At 40.3% G+C, this 20,802-nt stretch overlaps 1 protein-coding gene across 2 annotated transcripts; it reads right to left on the bottom strand.

Moving 5' to 3' along the window:
• Window positions 1-1,567: 1,567 nt before the first annotated feature.
• LOC139364470 (zinc finger protein 180-like) lies at window positions 1,568-5,689 on the bottom strand. Of its 2 annotated transcripts, XM_071101255.1 has the most exons (3): window positions 5,147-5,450; window positions 3,201-3,450; window positions 2,094-3,116 (listed from the first exon to the last, which is right to left on the bottom strand). In XM_071101255.1, the coding sequence occupies exons 1-3, from the start codon at window positions 5,448-5,450 to the stop codon at window positions 2,381-2,383; spliced, it is 1,290 nt and encodes a 429-aa protein (XP_070957356.1). In that variant the 3' UTR covers window positions 2,094-2,380. The 2 variants fall into 2 exon arrangements, with proteins under 2 accessions (XP_070957355.1, XP_070957356.1); XM_071101254.1 differs by having other exon boundaries at window positions 1,568-3,450; window positions 5,147-5,689.
• Between the last annotated feature and the right edge of the window lie 15,113 nt (window positions 5,690-20,802).

Raw genomic sequence — 20,802 nt, 5'->3', positions numbered from 1 at the left:
GGTTTCAGGCTTGTAACTTCAAAAATGAATAAGAAATATCAGTTTTAGTAGAGGGACAGTCTTGGAAATTGGTGTTTGTACACGCCATAAAGACATTTCGCACCTGCTCAAATCGGTTTGCTCTTGAACATACTTCTTTCCAAAATAATTATTATAGTTTGATTATACCCTACTCAACAAATAGGATGCAGTCTATCACAGTGCAATCCGTTTTGTCACCAAAGCCCCATATACTACCCACCATTGCGACCTGTACGCTCTCGTTGGCTGGCCCTCGCTTCATACTCGTCGCCAAACCCACTGGCTCCATGTCATCTACAAGACCCTGCTAGGTAAAGTCCCCCCTTATCTCAGCTCGCTGGTCACCATAGCATCTCCCACCTGTAGCACACGCTCCAGCAGGTATATCTCTCTAGTCACCCCCAAAACCAATTCTTTCTTTGGCCGCCTCTCTTTCCAGTTCTCTGCTGCCAATGACTGGAACGAACTACAAAACTCTCTGAAACTGGAAACACTTATCTCCCTCACTAGCTTTAAGCACCAACTGTCAGAGCAGCTCACAGATTACTGCACCTGTACATAGCCCACCTATAATTTAGCCCAAACAACTACCTCTTTCCCAACTGTATTTAATTTATTTATTGTGCTCCTTTGCACCCCATTATTTTTATTTCTACTTTGCACATTCTTCCATTGCAAAACTACCATTCCAGTGTTTTACTTGCTATATTGTATTTACCTTGCCATCATGGCCTTTTTTGCCTTTCCCTCCCTTCTCACCTCATTTGCTCACATTGTATATAGACTTGTTTATACTGTATTATTGACTGTATGTTTGTTTTACTCCATGTGTAACTCTGTGTCGTTGTATCTGTCGAACTGCTTTGCTTTATCTTGGCCAGGTTGCAATTGTAAATGAGAACTTGTTCTCAACTTGCCTACCTGGTTAAATAGGTAAAATAAAAATAAATAAATAAAAATGACATTTTAGGGTATTTGAGGAGTAAATAGAAACGTATTTAGACTTTTTGAAACAAAGTTTAAGGATAGATTTTCGGATTCCTTTATCTGCATGTTGAACGAGTGGATTACTCAAATCGATGGCGCCAACGAAACAGAATTTTTGGGATATAAAGAAGGATTTTATCTAACAAAAGAACACTCCATGTTATAGCTGGGAACCTTTGGATGACAAATCAGAGGAAGATTTTCAAAAAGTAAGTGAATATTTAATCGTTAATTGTGTATGAAGCCTGTGCCGGTGGAAATTTTTACGTGGGGCGCCATCCTTAAACAATCACATGGCATGTTTTCGCTGTAATAGCTTTAGACACTTGTATGTTCATAAATGATTCAAATCCATAATATTTCTGATTATTTATTCCAACAGGAAGTTGTCCCGCTAGTGGATCCGTTATTACCATGACGACCGGGACTCCTGTCCCTAAAACTGATTATAGAATTATTATACTGCATGCATGTGTATAGGCTGCAAGTACGTTGAAATTAAATGGTCTTCTTTTCAACTTTCAACTAAAACTTATATTGTAGATCAGGCATAGTCTTATTTTCAACGACATTTTGCTAAGTGGGATAGCCCCAATGTCACATCAAATGTGTCCAAATCAATAGTCCAAATGCAGAAACAGTTTGTGATAAATTGAAATAAAATGTGCTATATACACAAACATCTGCCACAATAATCACATTACTTTTTTTCTTTAAAACAAGCTCCTTACGAACTGCACAAGCACCAAAAACGCTGTTGTTTTGACAAGTAGCAATAAATCACTGATATCGATTAGGGGGTAAATCAGGTTGTACATGCTATTGAAACTAACACAACTAAACAAAACCCCTGGAAACGGGAGATATCTTTTACCTCACTGGTTAGAGGACAACCTGCAGAAGACAGTCAGCTACATTTTGGAGTGATGCATTTAAATGTAGGGGTCACTAAACAAAGGAACACAACACTTATTTGTCATAACTCGTCAATATCATGTTAAAATCATTTGTGTGACAGGAGGGAGATGAGGTTGCACATCCTGTTAAAACTAACAGCTCAAAAACCACACGGAATCTGGGAATAATGTGTACATCACTGGTTAGAGGACAATTTGTAGAAAACATTTTGAAGTGTTGCATTTTGATTCAAGTGGGTCACCAACGTGGTAAGTGTAACACAGCTCTTTTTTAGGTTAGTCACTTTTTGTTAACTCACATAAATACTACTATTCCATTTCAAAGACTTTCCCACTGAGGCTAATATCCATATCATGTTGAAATCAATAGAATAGGTGGCAAACATTTAGGGTTCTACATTGTGACAACATTAAAATACTCCTTCTACAATGTTAAACAATTCTATATTGTGACATTATTTCATTGATATCAATGAGACAACTCCATGTATTTTCTGATGTTTGAGCAGAGATCTTTTATCAGAGTATCTCTTCCCACATTGATCACAGCTATGAGGATTCTCTCCTGTGTGTGTTCTCTGGTGTATAGTCAGATTGCTAGATGTAGTATAACTCTTCCCACATTCATCACAGCTATAAGATTTATTTCCTGTGTGTGTTCTCTGGTGTTTAGCGAGAGGGCCAGATGAAACAAAACTCTTCCCACATTGATCACAGCTATAAGGTTTCTCTCCTGTGTGTCTTCTCTGGTGAACAGTCAGATGGCTAGATGTAGTAAAACTCTTCCCACATTGATCACAGCTATAAGGCTTCTCTCCCGTGTGTGTTCTCTGGTGTATCATCAAATTTTGAGATGTACCAAAACTCTTCCTACATTGATCACAGCTATAAGATTTCTCTCCTGTGTGTGTTCTTTGGTGTGATATCAGGTTGCTAGATGTAACAAAACAATTCCCACATTGAGCACAGCTATAAGGTTTCTCTCCAGTGTGTATTTTCTGGTGTGATTTCAGGCAGCTTGACTGAGTAAAACACTTCCCACATTGATCGCAGGTATGAGGTTTCTCTCCGGTGTGTGTTCTCTGGTGCAGCTTCAAAGTCTGTGATGTTGAAAAGCTTTTCCCACAATCTGAACAGTGGTGAGGCTTCTCCCCTGTGTGTACTCGCTGATGTATTTTAAGTTCTGATGAATCTTTGCAACGTTTCCCACAGTCAGAGCAGCAGTGAGATTTCTCTCCAGTGTGAATTCTCAGGTGTACTTTTAGTGAATTTGATCTTGAGAAAAGTTTCCCGCAGTCGGAGCAGCAGTAAGGTTTCTCTCCAGTGTGTACTCGCTGGTGTATTTTAAGTTCTGATGAAGATTTGCAATCTTTCCCACAGTCAGAGCAGCAGTGAGGTTTCTTTCCTGTGGGTCTCTGCTGGTGTTTCCTGAGGCGTTCTGATGTGGAGAGAGACTGCTTTGCCTCGTCAGCATCATAATGTTGTTGAGGCTCTCCAGAGGATCCACGATAGTCCCGTCTCTCTCCTGTGTGAACAACAAAGTAAGATGGTTAATGGCCCACAACAGCAGAAATCCACTGTTTGTTTTAGATTAAAAGCCCAGAGCCATGAAGTTATACAACAACTGAAGTCTGTTCAATTATTTACAATTGTTGTTTCACATTAGTAGTAATGTCGATGATTGTTGCCTAGAAATAAGTTATTAAAGTTGTTGAAATACTAAGCAGTGTGCCAGACGACTTTTGGTCTCCAACACAGGCTCCTCTCTGTGTTTAATAACATTGTGGCAGGAGGGCGATGCACACAAAATTTGGTTGTAGAAACTCCTCCATTTAATGCGGAAGTTTTCATTTTTCACTATGTTTTCTGAACATTACAGCACACTATCAGTCTGTAGGACACATAACTTCACCTAACAACAACACAGATCTACTGTAGGACCCATAACTTCCCCAAACAATAACATAGACCTGGGACAAATATAATTTTATATTTCAGGTGAAACATGGAAACTAAAATGTCTTCCATGACATTTCATAACCTGATCACCAGATAATTGTGTGAATAATCCCACTAGGCTACTCTGTAATGTGTTGTCATTCTAAATGTCCTGAATAAAGGAAAATAGCTCTGTGTGTTGTACAATAGCCTATCCATCAAGGAACAGTTCTCTACACATTATGAGCTAAGTATCTCTGTTTCCAAACAGACTAACGAGACGATACTGTAAATCAAGCAGACAATAACACATCATAAACATAAATTTGTTAGGTTTGTTAGGGATGTTGGATCCAACGTGGAGCACGGCATAACTGTCTTTACCAGAATAATGAATGAAGAAGCACTTTGGTTGCTGTTGCATGTTGTGATGTTTGTCATGTGACTGTCATTCAGAAAATGATTTCCTGGATCAGCTGATGATAATTGAACATGTAACTTAACAGCTACAGAATTAAGAATTATGTGTAATTATTGAAGAACTGCGTTAATGACAGTATTGATTTGGGTGTTGTCAATAAGGTTAAGGTGACTCTCGGTTAGAACCATTGGATGTTGCAAACTCTGAAATGATTTATCATTTCTGTGCCCATGAAAACTGTTTTCCCAGCGTAATATAAGGAAACTAAATGTTACGTAGGTAGAGTGCATTTCAGAGATCTGAATACAAAAAACTATACTAACAAGACAATAACCTAAACCACAAGGCCAAATCTACACCGGAGGAGCTTACTAAGATGACATTGAATGTTCCTGAGTGGTCTAGTTACAGTTTGGACTTAAATCATCTTGAAAGTCTATGGAAAGAATTGAAAATGGCTTTCTGGCAATGATCAACAACCAACTTGACAGAACAGGAAGGATTGTAAAAAGAATAATGAATATTCACATGAAGATCAGTCGCCTATTGGATGACATCACGACTTCCCATCAAGCCAACTCCTTGAAGGCCTTACAATGACATCACTCACTCCTTCAAGTTTACAGTCAAAAAAAACCTACTTTGCTCAAAACATTTATTTGTTTCCCTTTAGTGTGTTTATACTTTACTGTATTTATATATCACTTTACAACAAGAAAAGTTTTTTTTTTAAGCACTGGAGGACGTCATGAACAATTCCGACATTACAAAAACATAATCAAGTGTAGAATGCCCTTTTAAAACTCACACATTAGTTCAACAACTGCAGAGTTGTGCCCCTGTTTTATAAGATAGTACTCACTGTATTTACTGGTCTTAATCAGATCTCCAGTCTTCTCTTCTTCGTCGTCCTCTAATGTGACAGTAATCTCCCCCTCTTCATCCTTCATTCCAAAAACGTCTTCATCTTCTTTCACAGTAACATCCTCCTCCACTCTGAAGGCGTCTTTCTCTGTAACGTCTTTCTCTTCTTCTGTCACGGTAATAGCCTCACCCTCTACTTCTTTTTGTATTGTAACATCCTCTTCCTCCTCCTCTTTCACTTCTTTCTCCGTCCAGTAGATCGCCTCTTCTTTATCAGGAGGAGAGTAGCTTAGTAGGCTCATGGTCGAGGATAATAGCTTGTTAGCATTAGCGACTAGACTAGTGCTAACTTAACCAGCCAGCTAGTTGACTTAGAACGTAAATATTCTATTAAAATGGGGTAGCTAGTTGTTTCCACATAAGTATGTTTAAATCATAGTGGCAATTAAACCAGGAAATTGTCTAAAGAACTTGAATGTTCCGAGTTTGTTGTCTAGCGAGCTACCGAGGTGGCTGTAGTTGTTGAAGAAGTGTTCCGTCCACTAGATTATACGTCACACTAGAAATATCGCCTGAAAGACACATATCGCCGTCTGCTGTCTGGAGGGAGGAAACGCAGTTGAGGGAAAACTTTTTTATTTCTTCTAGATTGAATTATAATATTATAAAGCAGTTTAGAGAAACGTTGTTTCCTCTCTATTAAATAAGAATATTATATCAACACGTGCAAAAAGCAACATGTGTACACAACAGAAGACTAACAACTGAAAGACTAATGAACATTCTAAGAAAATTCCATTGATTAAAATATTAATTGGATGCAAATCCAACCCAAAATATACCATTTGTTTCCCCATCACTACTTTTCAGCATGTTTTCTGTGAATTAGACTACGGGAGTTTTGTAACTTTTTCTACCTTGGTTTACTGCTAGTTGGGTTCTAACTTGTGTCGGGTACTTGGTCTCGCTGACCATAACCGTGCTGGTTGGCTAGAATACTCATCCCAATGTTAATTGAGTATATAGTTTGCTTATTATACTCATATATGATGTAGTTAGTATGCCAAAAGTTTCCGGATGTCGTACTGAATTCGCCAAAATATGACATATACAGGCAGTACTTTAGGGCTCATAATGCAATTCTTCCGGAAATGGGCGTTGCTTCACATTGTTTTCAGATTTGGAGGAAAATATTCAGCCAAAATCCAACGAGATCGGATACAAATGAACTGCTTTTTATAATTATGACATGTTGAGCAATGTAATAAAGTAATGACTTTTCAGATAAGTTACATTACACGTTATGTTAGCTACACTATCCTTACAAAACGCATAGCATGTCTTTACAGCAGTATGTATCGGTATATTAAAGAGCTACCTAACATTAGTTGGCTACTAATACACCAGTATAGCAACTATATTCTAACTAATTACCCAACGTTTAGTGACTTGATTAGAGCGCAGAATAACTGATGAATTTAATAACGCTCGACACCCGTTGAATATGTCCAGGTGTCAGTAAACATCTGCAAAAAGGCTCAAATTAAATTGTTGCCAGCAGCACAGTTAGTCACCAACGCTCTGGATAACATGAAAACAGCCTAACCAGCTCTGCTAGGGAAAGTAAAATGGTAAGAGTGAGGTTTTCTCTGATTTGTGTCAAGCAAGCTAAGCTATCCAATGCTAGCCAGTTAGCTTGGGTGCTTTACTGTCATTGTGAGGTCAGAACGCTTGGATCGACCCTACTCCTCAGCCATATAGTATTAGTTTACAAACAGTAGCGTTATACGAGCTTATGTTTTGGTTTCTGGTGGGGTAATACGGTTGAAACATTAGGGGTCATTTACAAGTTATATTCTTCAAGTATCAATGGTTATATAGTAAATTGGTATTTCTATAACTTCCAGTGTAGATTTCCTGTTGGGGTCAAATTATTACAGCTGTTTAAGTCATTGTTTAATATTCAGCCAATTTATTTTCATGCCATTACATCAATACAGCCCAACCAGAAGAGGGGATGCTCTTCCTGAACCATGTCCTCCTGCTGGCCTTCATAAATTCTAATGATAGTTTAACCATGTTTCTAGGATATATAGTATATTCTAGAATTCATCCATGATGTCATAATGATAGTTTAACCAGGTTTCTAGGCTATATAGTATATTCTAGAATGACCAGGGTAGATTTCCTGTGGGGGTCAAATTGTTAGCTGTTGATAAGTCATTGTATAATATTCTGGCAATTCTTTTCATGCCATAACATTAAAGGCGAAAGATTGTATTTTCTTAGCAAGGTGTGGCTCAAATAATTTTAGCTCATTATCGCTAGTTAGCGGGCTAGCTAGCTTGCTAAATGTTTTAAGAGTCAGGGCAAATGTAGCTAGCTAATACTGCCTGGTACCAGTGCTGTTGTCAGCCTAGATAAGCATGTTTGTGCAGCGGTATCTTATCAGAGAGGAGTTTTTTATTTTATTTCACCTTTATTTAACCAGGTAGGCTAGTTTAGAACAAGTTCTCATTTGCAACTGCGACCTGGCCAAGATAATGCATAGCAGTGTGAACAGACAACAACATGGAGTAAACAATAAACAAGTCAATAACACAGTAGAAAAAAAGTAAAAAGAGTCTATATACATTGTGTGCAAAAGGCATGAGGAGGTAGGCGAATAATTAAAATTTTGCAGATTAACACTGGAGTGATAAATTATCAGATGGTTATGTCCAGGTAGAGATACTGGTGTGCAAAAGAGCAGAAAAGTAAATAAATAAAAACAACAGTATGGGTATGAGGTAGGTAAATTGGGTGGGCTATTTACTGATGGACTATGTACAGCTGCAGCGATCGGTTAGCTGCTCAGATAGCAGATGCTGAAGTTGGTAAGAGAGATGATAAGTCTCCAACTTCAGCGATTTTTGCAATTCGTTCCAGTCACAGGCAGCAGAGAACTAGAAGGAAAGGCGGCCAAATGAGGTGTTGGCTTTAGGGATGATCAGTGAGATACACCTGCTGGAGCGCGTGCTATGGGTGGGTGTTGCCATCACGACCAGTGAACTGAGATAAGGTGGAGCTTTACCTAGCATGCACTTGTAGGTGACCTGGAGCCAGTGGGTCTGGCAACGAATATGTAGCGAGGGCCAGCCGACGAGAGCATACAGGTTGCAGTGGTGGGTGGTATAAGGTGCTTTAGTAACAAAACGGATGGCACTGTGATAAACTGCATCCAGTTTGCTGAGTAGAGTATTGGAAGCTATTTTGTAGATGACATCGCCAAAGTCGAGGATCGGTAGGATAGTCAGTTTTACTAGGGTAAGTTTGGCTGCGTGAGTGAAGGAGGCTTTGTTGCGGAATAGAAAGCCGACTCTAGATTTGATTTTAGATTGGAGATGTTTGATATGAGTCTGGAAGGAGAGTTTACAGTCTAGCCAGACACCTAGGTATTTATAGATGTCCACATATTCTAGGTCGGAACCATCCAGGGTGGTGATGCTAGTCCGGCGTGCGGGTGCAGGCAGCGAACAGTTGAAAAGCATGCATTTGGTTTTACTAGCGTTTATGAGCAGTTAGAGGCCACGGAAGGAGTGTTGTATGGCATTGAAGCTCGTTTGGAGGTTAGCTAGCACAGTGTCCAAGGAAGGGCCAGAAGTATACAGAATGGTGTCATCTGCGTAGAGGTGGATCAGGGAATCGCCCGCAGCAAGAGCAACATCATTGATATATACAGAGAAGAGTCGGCCCGAGAATTGAACCCTGTGGCACCCCCATAGAGACTGCCAGAGGTCCGGACAACATGCCCTCTGATTTGACACACTGAACTCTGTCTGAGAAGTAGTTGGTGAACCAGGCAAGGCAGTCATTAGAAAAACCGAGGCTACTGAGTCTGCCGATAAGAATATGGTGATTGACAGAGTTGAAAGCCTTGGCCAGGTCGATGAAGGCTGCTGCACAGTACTGTCTTTTATCGATGGTGGTTATGATATCGTTTAGTACCTTGAGCGTGGCTGAGGTGCACCCGTGACCGGCTCGGAAAACCGATTGCACAGCGGAGAAGGTACGGTGGGATTCGAGATGGTCAGTGATCTGTTTGTTGACTTGGCTTTCGAAGACCTTAGATAGGCAGGGCAGGATGGATATAGGTCTGTACAGTTTGGGTCCAAGTTGTCTCCCCCTTTGAAGAGGGGGATGACTGCGGCAGCTTTCCAATCCTTGGGGATCTCAGATGATATGAAAGAGAGGTTGAACAGGCTGGTAATAGGGGTTGCGACAATGGCGGCGGATAGTTTCAGAAATAGAGGGTCCCAATTGTCAAGCCTAGCTGATTTGTACAGGTTCAGGTTTTGCAGCTCTTTCAGAACATCTGCTATCTGGATTTGGGTAAAGGAGAAGCAGGAGAGGCTTGGGCGAGTAGCTGCGGGGGAGGGGGGGGAGGTGTAGCTGTTGGCCGAGGTTGGAGTAGCCAGGAGGAAGGCATGGCCAGCCGTTGAGAAATGCTGCTTGAAGTTTTTGATTATCATGGATTTATCGGTGGTGACCGTGTTACCTAGCCTCAGTGCAGTGGGCAGCTGGGAGGAGGTGCTCTTGTTCTCCATGGACTTTACAGTGTCCCAGAACTTTTTGGAGTTAGAGCTACAGGATGCAAATTTCTGCTTGAAGAAGCTGGCCTTTACTGACTGCGTGTATTGGTTCCTGACTTCCCTGAACAGTTGCATATCGCGGGGACTATTCGATGCTATTGCAGTCCGCCACAGGATGTTTTTGTGCTGGTCGAGGGCAGTCAGGTCTGGAGTGAACCAAGGGCTATATCTGTTCTTAGTTCTGCATTTTTTTTAACGGAGCATGCTTATCTAAGATGGTGAGGAAGTTACTTTTAAAAAATGACCAGGCATCCTCAACTGACGGGATGAGGTCAATATCCTTCCAGGATACCCGGGCCAGGTCGATTAGAAAGGCCTGCTCGCAGAAGTGTTTTAGGGAGCGTTTGACACTGGTCGTTTGACTGCGTACCCGTAGCGGATACAGGCAATGAGGCAGTGATCGCTGAGATCCTGGTTGAAGACAGCGGAGGTGTATTTGGAGGGCCAGTTTGTCAGGATAACGTCTATGAGGGTACAGATTTAGGGTTGTACCTGGTGGGTTCCTTGATGATTTGTGTGAGATTGAGGGCATCTAGCTTAGATTGTAGGACTGCCTGGGTGTTAAGCATAGCCCAGTTTAGGTCACCTAACAGAACAAACTCAAGCTAGATGGGGGGGGCGATCAATTCACAAATGGTGTCCAGGGCACAGCTGGGAGCTGAGGCGGGTCTTTAGCAGGCGGCAACAGTGAGAGACTTATTTCTGGAGAGAGTAATTTTTAAAATTAGTAGTTCGAACTGTTTGGGTATGGACCTGGAAAGTATGACATTACTTTGCAGGCTATCTCTACAGTAGACTGCAACTCCTCCCCCTTTGGCAGTTCTGTCTTGATGGAAAATGTTATAGTTGGGTATGGAAATCTCAGAATTTTTGGTGGCCTTCATAAACCAGGATTCAGACACGGCAAGGACATCAGGGTTGGCAGAGTGTGCTAAAGCAGTGAGTAAAACAAACTTAGGGAGGAGGCTTCTGATGTTGACATGCATGAAACCAAGGCTTTTTTGATCACAGATGAGGGTGCCTGGGGACATGCAGGGCCTGGGTTTACCTCCACATCACCCGCGGAACAGAGGAGGAGGAGTAGTATGAGGGTGCGGCTAAAGGCTAAAGGGGTGCGGGTAGAGCAGAGGTAAGCCCAGGCACTGGGTGATGATAAGAGAGGTTGTATCTCTAGACATGCTGGTTGTAATGGGTGAGGTCACCGCATGTGTGGGAGGTGGGACAAAGGAGGTATTAGAGGTATGAAGAGTGGAACTAGGGGCTCCATTGTAAACTAAAACAATGATAACTAACCTGAACAACAGTGTACAAGGCATATTGACATTTGAGAGAGACATACAGCGAGGCATACAGTAATCGCAGGTGTTGATTGGGAGAGCTAGCTAAAACAACAGGTGAGACAACAACAGCAGGTAAAATGCCGTTGACTAGGCAGAGAGGGTCGGATTAACTACACAGAGCCTGAGTTTGCGGCTGGGGCCGACAGATAAAACATAAATAAACAGAATGGAGTACCGTGATTAATGGACAGTCCAGCAGGCATCAGCTATGCAGCCAAGTGATCACAGAGTAAGCAAAGTATGAATATGTTGGCTAGCTAGCAGGCTACATGAAGTAAGAAAACAACATGTAATGTAACATCTAATTAGGGTCAACTGGAAACACTGACCAACACTTTGGTTCCTACCATATCTTCTTCTCTGAGGTTTATAGTCAGACTACACTCATCAGGTGTATTGCTGCCACCAACTGTACGGGGTTATAAAAAATAACCAAAACGCAAAAAAATGGGATTAACAAATCATACTAATTATGTAAAATAAAAAAAGTCAACACAAACCAAATTCACCCCACTACCCTGAATTTTAAACAAACATGGTACTATTCAGATCCCTACACAGGTTCAGGAACCTGGGAGGGGGAACGTCTTCATTCAGTATTCCATGTAACATTTCGTCTGAAGTCCTGGAGATCCAGAAATCTATTTGCCGCCTATATGTACATGTAGGTAGAGTTAAAGTGACTGTTCTTCACCATCCTCCACGCAGTCTCAACAACTGTACTTGCGCCAAGAGAATCCCACAATGCTTCCTCATTGCTCCTCCAGTCTTCCCCTGGACTCCCTCGCTCTGTGCTGTGAAAGATGTCAGTTTGTGTTCTCAAAGTAGCACCTATATTGTTCTCATTCCAGCACACCTGTTGCTTCACCAACGTGTTATCCCTTTTGTCTACACTACTTGCGGTCATTTTCCCTTCCTGATTTCCCTCTCTTGGAGGTCTCCACCATGCTCCTACTGTCAGTAATTCATCCCTGGTTTATTAATTGGTAGTCAAACAACAGTATATTCAAGGTGCTGCACATTCTATTCCAAATCTAGAATTAGAATCATCATTATGTTTCCATGATTTCAACAGTTCACCAGTTAACTAAGCCTATAATGTGGACACCAAGGATGTGGTTACCAAGGAACTTGAAACTCTCTACATGCTCCACTACAACCCCTTCGATGAGAATGGGGGCGTGCTCCGTGTTTAGTCCCAGGGTCCTTCACTTAGTGATAAGCTTTGAGGGACTATGGTGTTGAACGCTGCACTGTAGTCTATGAATAGGATTCTCACATGGGTGTTCCTTTTGTCCAGGTGGGAAAGGGCAGTGTGAAGTCCAATAGAGATTGCATCATCTGTGGATCTGTTGGGGCGGTATGCAAATTGCAGTGGGTCTAGGGTTTCTGCGATAATGGTGTTGATGTGTGCCACGACCAGCCTTTCAAAGCACTTCATGGCTACAGACGTGAGTGCTACGGGTCAGTAGTCATTTAGGCAGGTTACCTTAGTGTTCTTGGGCACAGGGACTATGGTAGTCTGCTTGAAACATCTTGGTATTACAGACAGGGGATGAAAATGTCAGTGAAGACCCTTGCCAGTTGGTCAGCGCATGCTTGGAGTACACGTCCTGGTAATCCGTCTGGCCTTGTGAATGTTAACCTGTTTAAAGGTCTTACTCACATGGGCTGCGGAGAGCGTGATCACAAAGTCGTCCGGATCAGCTGATGCTCTCATGCATGTTTCAGTATTACTTTCCTCGAAGCGAGCACAGAAGTTTATTTAGCTCATCTTGTAGGCTTGTCACTGGCCAGCTATCGGCTGTGCTTCCCTTTGTAGTCTGTAATAGTTTGCAAGCCCTGTCACATCCGATGAGGGTCAGAGCCGGTGTTCAAGGGGTATATCAATCTCCCCAGGATAGCAGTAATACGTTGAGATGTTTGTTCACAAAGGGTTCCCCCTCCCATAGGTGGCTCATTAATGGGATTCATTGCTGATTCCTACCTGTAGCTCACTATGAAGTGTCTAGTGATACAGGTAAAGGGCCCTGTTGGAGATTGCTGGTTGGTAGCTGAGTCGAGGGAACAAGGCATGTTATTATCCCACACAGTCTCTGTGGTTCATATGAACCCCGTTCCTGGGAATTAGATTTGATTACAAATCGTCCCAGTCTGTTACCACAGAAGGGGTCCGTTTGTCCCATTTCCAGCAAGGTTACGAGGCGCTTTGTCATTTCCAGAGTCAGTTTATTTTGGTACTGTTCATATGTAGCCTGTTTATGGTCACAGAATGGCTGAATAAGTGCAACATTTTACCTGGAGCTAACTATGCAGAGCATAGCGCATATCGAATGACTTTAGCTTCCCTCCAGGCCTGAGGAAACACGCTCTCTTGTAGGCTTAAATTAAAGATATGGAAAATAGGAGTGGTAATATAGTCCGCTATTATCCTCAGCAATTTTCCATCTAGATAGTCAGACCCTGGTGGCTTGTCATTGTTGATAGACAACAATTGTTTCACCTCTTCCACACTGACTTTATGGAATTCTAAATTACAATGCTTGTCTTTCATAATTTGGTCAGATATACTTGGAAGTGTAGTGTCAGCATTTATGCTGGTATGTCATGCCTAAGTTTGCTAATTTTGCTAAATGAAAAAATCCTAAAAGTAGTGGGCTTTGATGAATGATCTTTCTGATTCAGTTAATGATGGAGCAGAGTTTGCCTTTTTCCCAAAATTGTATGTAAGGTTCTCAAAAGCTTTTTTACTATCATTCTTTGTAATTTATCTTTGTTTCATTGTCTTTTTCTTCAGTTTAGTCACATGATTTCTCAATTTGCAGGATGTTTGCCAATCAGTTGTTCAGACAGACTTTTTTGCCATTCCTTTTGCCTCATCCTTTTCAACCATGCCATTTTTCAATTCCTCACCAATCCACTGGGATTTAACAGCTTTTACAATCATTTTCTTGATGAGTGCATGCTTATTAGTAACTGGAATAAGCAATTTCATAAATGCATGCAGCGTCTGGTTGCTCCTCAATACATACTACAGAGCAGCAAATATTCTTTACATCCTTAACATAGGAGTCACCCATTTTTATTAAATAATTGAGACACACAAATGACTCGAGGGAACCAGAGATCAAGATAGCCTAACCATAAGAAAGAAAAAGTTTCCAGTAATAGGCAACAACAGTCGGCAACCTTTTCCATTTGTAGTGCCAATTTATCTGACCATTTCTACTGATCTGGTGCCAGTTGTGATTTTCATATTCACATTTTACTGGAACAGTTTAATTTAATTTATAATAGTAATAATAATTATAATAGTCTTTGTATCTCAAAACCATTTTCTATGAGTAATCTACAGTCAACCTAAATGAAAATGATACAAATCAAAATAACTTTTATTGCCATTGCCAACTATGTAAAAAATAGCCTACATAAAGCCAACAAATAAAAGCAGCTAGAAAATATCCAGATAAAAATAAATAACATTGGCTGTGCATGGCCTGTCTACACAGAACTTTAAACAGTGTATCAACCATCACCTAGGTCTGTCCGAAACGTGATAGCAACATTGTATAAAATAGTCTGGGCCCTCAGTTTCCCCGCGCCAGTGAGTTTGGGACAGACTCGGCTGTAGGCTTTTTGTGTAAGGGATAAGAAGTAATCAGGTATTTTATGACCTTTCCATTGGATCAGAGCATTACATTTTTCCCTTTCATGTCGAATGGTTATCAAGAGTGAGAGCTGGATTTTTTTTACAAATACTTTGAGCAACTTGTCATTCGCCAATTAGATTTTAGTAAGACTTTGTTTACTTGCTGTTTGAGGTGAAGAAAAAAATACTTTGAGAAGCTCCACAAATCATTAGTGGTGGTGCGTAAATACTATCAGACATCCCCAAATAGGTGCATCGCTCTCTGTTGGCTAAAACGCAATTTGGTTGCAGAAACTCCTCCATGCTAATGCGGAAATCCCTAGTTATACCAATACCATAGACCTACTGTAGGACCCATAACTTCACCTAACAACAACATAGACCGACAGAAAGGTGCCTATATTGTAGACTAAAAGTTGTCTGGCACACTGCTTAGGATTTCAACAACTTTAAAAACGTATTTCTAGCATACACTCGTTGATGTTACTACTAATGTGAAAACAAGACAAATATGATTGTTGTTCACTTGACTGTCTTAAGACAAATGTCAAATAATTAACATTCATTACAGACATCATTGTTTGTACAACATAATGGCTATGCTGTTGGCATCTCCTTTTTACAGTGTATTTTTTTCTGTTGTGGGCCTTAAACCACCTGTCCGACTTTTTGTTCACACAGACGGGACTATCGTGGATCCTCTGGGGGGCCTCAACAACCTCATGATGATACTGATGAGGCAGAGAAGAGTCCCTCCACGTCAAAACACCTCAAGAAACACCAGCAGAGACCCACAGGGAAGAAATCTCATTGCTGCTCTGACTGTGGGAAAGGTTGCAAATCTTCATTAGAACTTAAAATACACCAGAGAACACACACTGGAGAGAGACCTTATAGCTGTGATCAATGTGAGATGAGTTTTACTGGATCAAGCAATCTGATTCGACACCAGAGAACACACACAGGAGAGAAACCTTATAGCTGTGATTAATGTGACAAGAGATACATTGATAAAAGATCTCTGATCAAACATCAGAAAATGCATACATGAAGAAGTTGTTTCATGATATCAATGAAATAATGTCACAATGTAGAATGTTTTAACGTTGTAGTAGGAGTATTTTAATGATGTTCTACCTTATCGTTTGCCCTGTTCAATTGATTGCAGCATGATATGGATATTAGCCTCAGGGGAAAATCCAGGCTCTGAATTGAAAGCGTATTATTTAACAAAAAGTGACTCACAAAAAAAGAGCTGTGTTACACTTACTGCGTTGGTGACCCACTTGAATCAAAATGCAGCACTTCAAAATGTAGCCAGCTGTTTTCTACAAGTTGAAAAAGCTGCTTGTTTAAAAAATACATGTAATATGATAATTGTTGCAGATGTTTGTGTAAATACACACATGAAAGCAGTATAATAAATTGGTCTATAATCAATATTAACAATCTGACATCACTCCATTATTTCTTGACAACATTCAAATGCTAATTGTCTTTATTCCACTACTGACGAAGCATGTCTCAAATCACCTCATATTTCAAACCTTCAGCCTGACAAAAGATACATGTTTTGTTATTCCATGCCTCACCATTAAGTGAAGTATTGCCAATACAAATTAACAAAGGGGGGTACATTTGGTTTTGATTTCCGTATTTACAATTTGTGACAGTAATCTTAATTATTTATGCAACCAGCTGACAATTGTTGGGTACAGTTGTCTTGACAATGTTGCCCTGATTTTATAATATCAGGATTCATTCTCAGATGTGCTAACCCAAATGCATGACATTGGGGACTGGGCCTGATCCAACAACATGCCTATCGAGTGAACCCTGAAAAGAGAGAGCGAAGTAAGGTGGAAAGTTACTACGGATATTGCAGGAGTTGGTTGCTGATTCTCAAGGGTGGGCAGTCAACAAGTTTTGCATTTAGCCAGTGCGTTGCCATGGATCACAATTTATTTTGACTGCACGTTTTTCTGTATTGGAGACAAGATTTTTGGGGGCTCTTTCCAAGGGGATGAGTTCTAGAAGCTCGTGGGTTTTAGGATTCTATTGAAAAAAGGATTTAAAAAATAATACTAAATAATACTATTGTATATTATTATTTAGAAATGTGTTTTTTCTTGTTTTTAATTGTTGACAAGCCAGTAGACAGCATGTTGATATTGTAGAAGCATTGTAGTTGATTATGTGAAATGGAAGTTGTTTTCTGTTGGTTGTGAGCAAACATGTCCAACAAAAATATGGAATATATTTGTTGTCTAAAGGGGGAAGGTGTTACAGGCTTTGGTCTTTCCATTTATGTTTTGAGGTTGGACTTCAGCACGTCTAGCTCGTTAGCACGTAGGACGCACAGATTGGTGTCACCTAATTTGTCAGTATGTGTTACACCTGTGCAGGCTTGTCCATCTCGTTAGTGGGAAGGTGTTTCACCTGAGCTGGCCCAGGTTCTATTTAAGAGTGTCTGGCCCAGTGCTCCAGTTGTCTTGATAGATGTGGAATGTCAACAACATTATTTGCATCCTGTTTTTAAATTTGCTGTGGCTTTTTCTTTTGTTTGCCTCTTCTTGGGCAGATTTAGTGGGTCTCATGGTGGGTGTCTTTTAGGTCCCAGTTGTTGTTACTAGGCAACTTTCAGTGGACACTGAGAGCAAATTATTGTTTTATGCAACAGAATAGAGGGTTCTTATAAATATTGTGTCTGTGTTCTACTGAGCATTGGCCTCTGAGAGAAAACACTGACAGGAGATTTACAGTGTCTTTTGGGTGATGAAACCTAGAGACCGCATTCCAATCCATGAGTTAATGTTTCTGTTCTATATAGTACCAGGGAGAGATGACCCCAGGGCCAGACCCTGGTCTCTACACAAAGAGTACTGTTTTTACAGCAGATACTGTCTGCTGAGAATTATACGTTTCTTTCATACAAATCTTAACCTTGTGACCCGTTGTTCGTCATGTAGGTTGACAGGGGTGTATCTTGGCTATAAAAGACCTTTGTACTTTTGTCCTGTGGGTCGACCAGCCATCATTATCGTAGAGACTCAATTTATTCACTTTATATGTGCACGTTGTATTGACCTGCTCCCTTATTAAGTGACTAAAGATTTAGTTTAAGCATAACTCTGACTTGTGTGTTAAGTTTCTCTCATTTGATATTAAAGAAGTTAACCACCACATTTGGCAATGGGGATGTTATTCTTCACTTGGTGACCGCTCCTGACGACCTGGGTAAATGGTACATGAGGGATTCCTCAATCTTGGGATCTCAGAGAGACCACACTTAGGGAACGGAGCAGATGGACCCACCTTTGATCTGAGAGGCAGTGAGCCGAGTGGATACCACATCTCGGAAGTAGTTTTTTTAAAATTAATTAAGATGTGAGCGAAACTCGTTCCTGATAAATGGTGCTCAAACTTGGGATCTCAGGGAAAACATCCGGAATCTGTGCGAACTGTGTTTACCAGTCATGACCATTTATGATTTAGTATAAGATAGTAAGGTAATTGTTGTAATTGTCTTAAACCTGGACCCCATTTTAGAATTATTAATATATGTAAATGTATGAGTTGCATTATCCTAGGATCTAACCATGATAGAAATGTGAATATATTCCTGCAGGTTAAAATATTGTTGAAAAACAACTAATTCATTAGGTAGATTGAGAATAGCATTGTGTGACTGTGATATGAGAGTTGTGCCTGTGGTATGAGAGTTGTGTGACTGAGTCTTAATCTGAAGTTTGGATAGTAACATCAAAGAATATCGCGGGGTGGTTTTGAGAGCGGGATGATATTTTAGAAAGCAGCGGAAGGTCTATAGTTCCTGGGAGACTTGATTTTTGCCGTGGTCTCTGGGAGATTAGAGAACCGTTGACGATCCGGTCATTGTCCGGGAAACAAACGTTTATTTTTGGTTCTGCTGAGAGTTGTCACGTTCTGACCTTTATTTCCTTTGTTTTGTCATTATTTAGTATGGTTGGGGTGGGCAGTCTATGTTTGTTTTTCTATGATTTGGGTATTTCTATCTTTCGGCCTAGTATGGTTCACAATCAGAGGCAGGTGTCAATAGTTGTCTCTGATTGAGAGTCATACTTAGGTAGCCTGGGTTTCACTGTGTGTTTGTGGGTGTTTGTTTCTGTGTTTTTCACCACACGGTACTGTTTTGGGTTTCGTTCATTCCACGTTTTTGTATTCAGTTGTTCATGTGTACATTTTCGTATTAAAAGAACCATGGACACTTACCACGCCGCATATTGGTCCTCTGATCCTTTTCGCCTCTCCTCTTCGGGAAGAAGAGGAGGAAATTGAGTCCTTGAAAAAGCAAATAGATTGGTTGCCGTGAGTACCTGAGAATTTCTTACTTTTTGTATGGATTTTGTGAATAGATGAAAATATGATGAATTGTACGTATGTACAATGATTACTAGAGATTTGCTAAAGTAATACTTGGAATATAATTAGATACAATTTAAACAACCCATACGTAGATTAAAGTAGGTTTTGAGTTGATATCTTTTAATGGATAATTTGATAAAGATGAGGTTTAAGCATTATTAAACAGTCTACAGTTGGGCAGTTGTCTCAGAAACTGATGGGAGTGTGTCCACTTTAGGGTGAAACTATAAAACGCTTATTGGACTTTCCCCTTTTTTTTTTTTCTTTTTTTTTTTACTCCATTTTAAATAAAACTGCCCGGCAAGGCGAAAGGCAAAATATTTAACTTTCACACATTAACAAGTCCAATACAGCAAATGAAAGATACAGCTTGTTAATCTACCCATGTCTGATTTAAAAAAAAAAATGTTTTACAGCGAAAACACAACATATATTTATGTTAGACCACCAAATCAAAAGAAAAACACAGCCATTTTTTCCAGCCAAAGAAAGAGTCACAAAAGCAGAATTTGAGATAAAAATGTATCACTAACCTTTTGATAATCTTCATCAGATGACTCATGACATGTTACACAATACATTTCATGTTTTGTTCGATAATATGCATATTTATATCCACAAATCTCGCCATGTTCAGAAATGCCTCCGGAGGAATTATGGAAAATATCCGGAGGAATATATCCGAAGAAATATCTGGAGGAATTATGGATAGCTTCGCCAGATAACAGAAATTCTCAAACTTTGACGAAAGATACATGTTCTACATATAATTAAAGATACTCTGGTTCTTAATGCAACTGCTGTGTCAGATTTTTTTTTTTTTTAACGTTTTGAAAAAAGCCTACCATGCAATAATCTGAGACAGCGCTCAGACGTAAATATATTTCTCCGCCATGTTGGAGTCAACAGAAATACGAAATTACATCATAAATATTCCCTTACCTTTGATCTTTCATCAGCATGCAGTGCAAGGAGTCCTAGTTCCACAATAAATCGTTGTTTTGTTCCATAATGTCCAATTAGCTGCATTTGCTAGCACTTTCAGCTCACATGCCCAAAAGCTGACGCTGGTCCAGGAGAACTCGGACAAACTTCAAAAATATATATTCCAGGTCGAATAAACTGGTCAAACTAAGTAGAGAATCAATCTTCAGGAAGTTATTTTCATATATATCCAATAACGTACCAACCGTAGCATACGTTTTCATCTGCAGCCAAATGGAACGATAGTGACATCCACAGACAAATGCGCAACCAGGAAATGGCATTCTGTCGGGACAGTGACTCATTCCCCTCCCATTCGGTCAAAGTTCACTCCAGAGGCTCCATTCCACGTTCTACTGAATGAGGACATATAGTAGTGGAAGGCGTAGGAAGTGCTACCAGATCCATATCTTATTTGGAAGTGAGTAGGCGATGACTTGAAATTAGACACGCATTCAGAATTTCACTTCCTGTTTGGAAGATTGCCTGCCCTATGAGTTCTGTTATACTCAGACATAATTCAAACAGTTTTAGAAACTTCAGTGTTTTCTATCCAATAGTAATAATAATATTCAAATATTAGCAATCTAAAACAGAGTAGGATGTAGTTCACTATGGGCACGCAATTCATCCAAAGTGAAAATAC

This window comes from Oncorhynchus clarkii, chromosome 13 (genome assembly GCF_045791955.1).
Source record: "Oncorhynchus clarkii lewisi isolate Uvic-CL-2024 chromosome 13, UVic_Ocla_1.0, whole genome shotgun sequence".
NCBI classification, from domain to species: domain Eukaryota; kingdom Metazoa; phylum Chordata; class Actinopteri; order Salmoniformes; family Salmonidae; genus Oncorhynchus; species Oncorhynchus clarkii.
The sequence above is the reverse complement of the archived record's forward strand: the minus strand, read 5'-3'. Positions and strand labels throughout refer to the sequence as shown.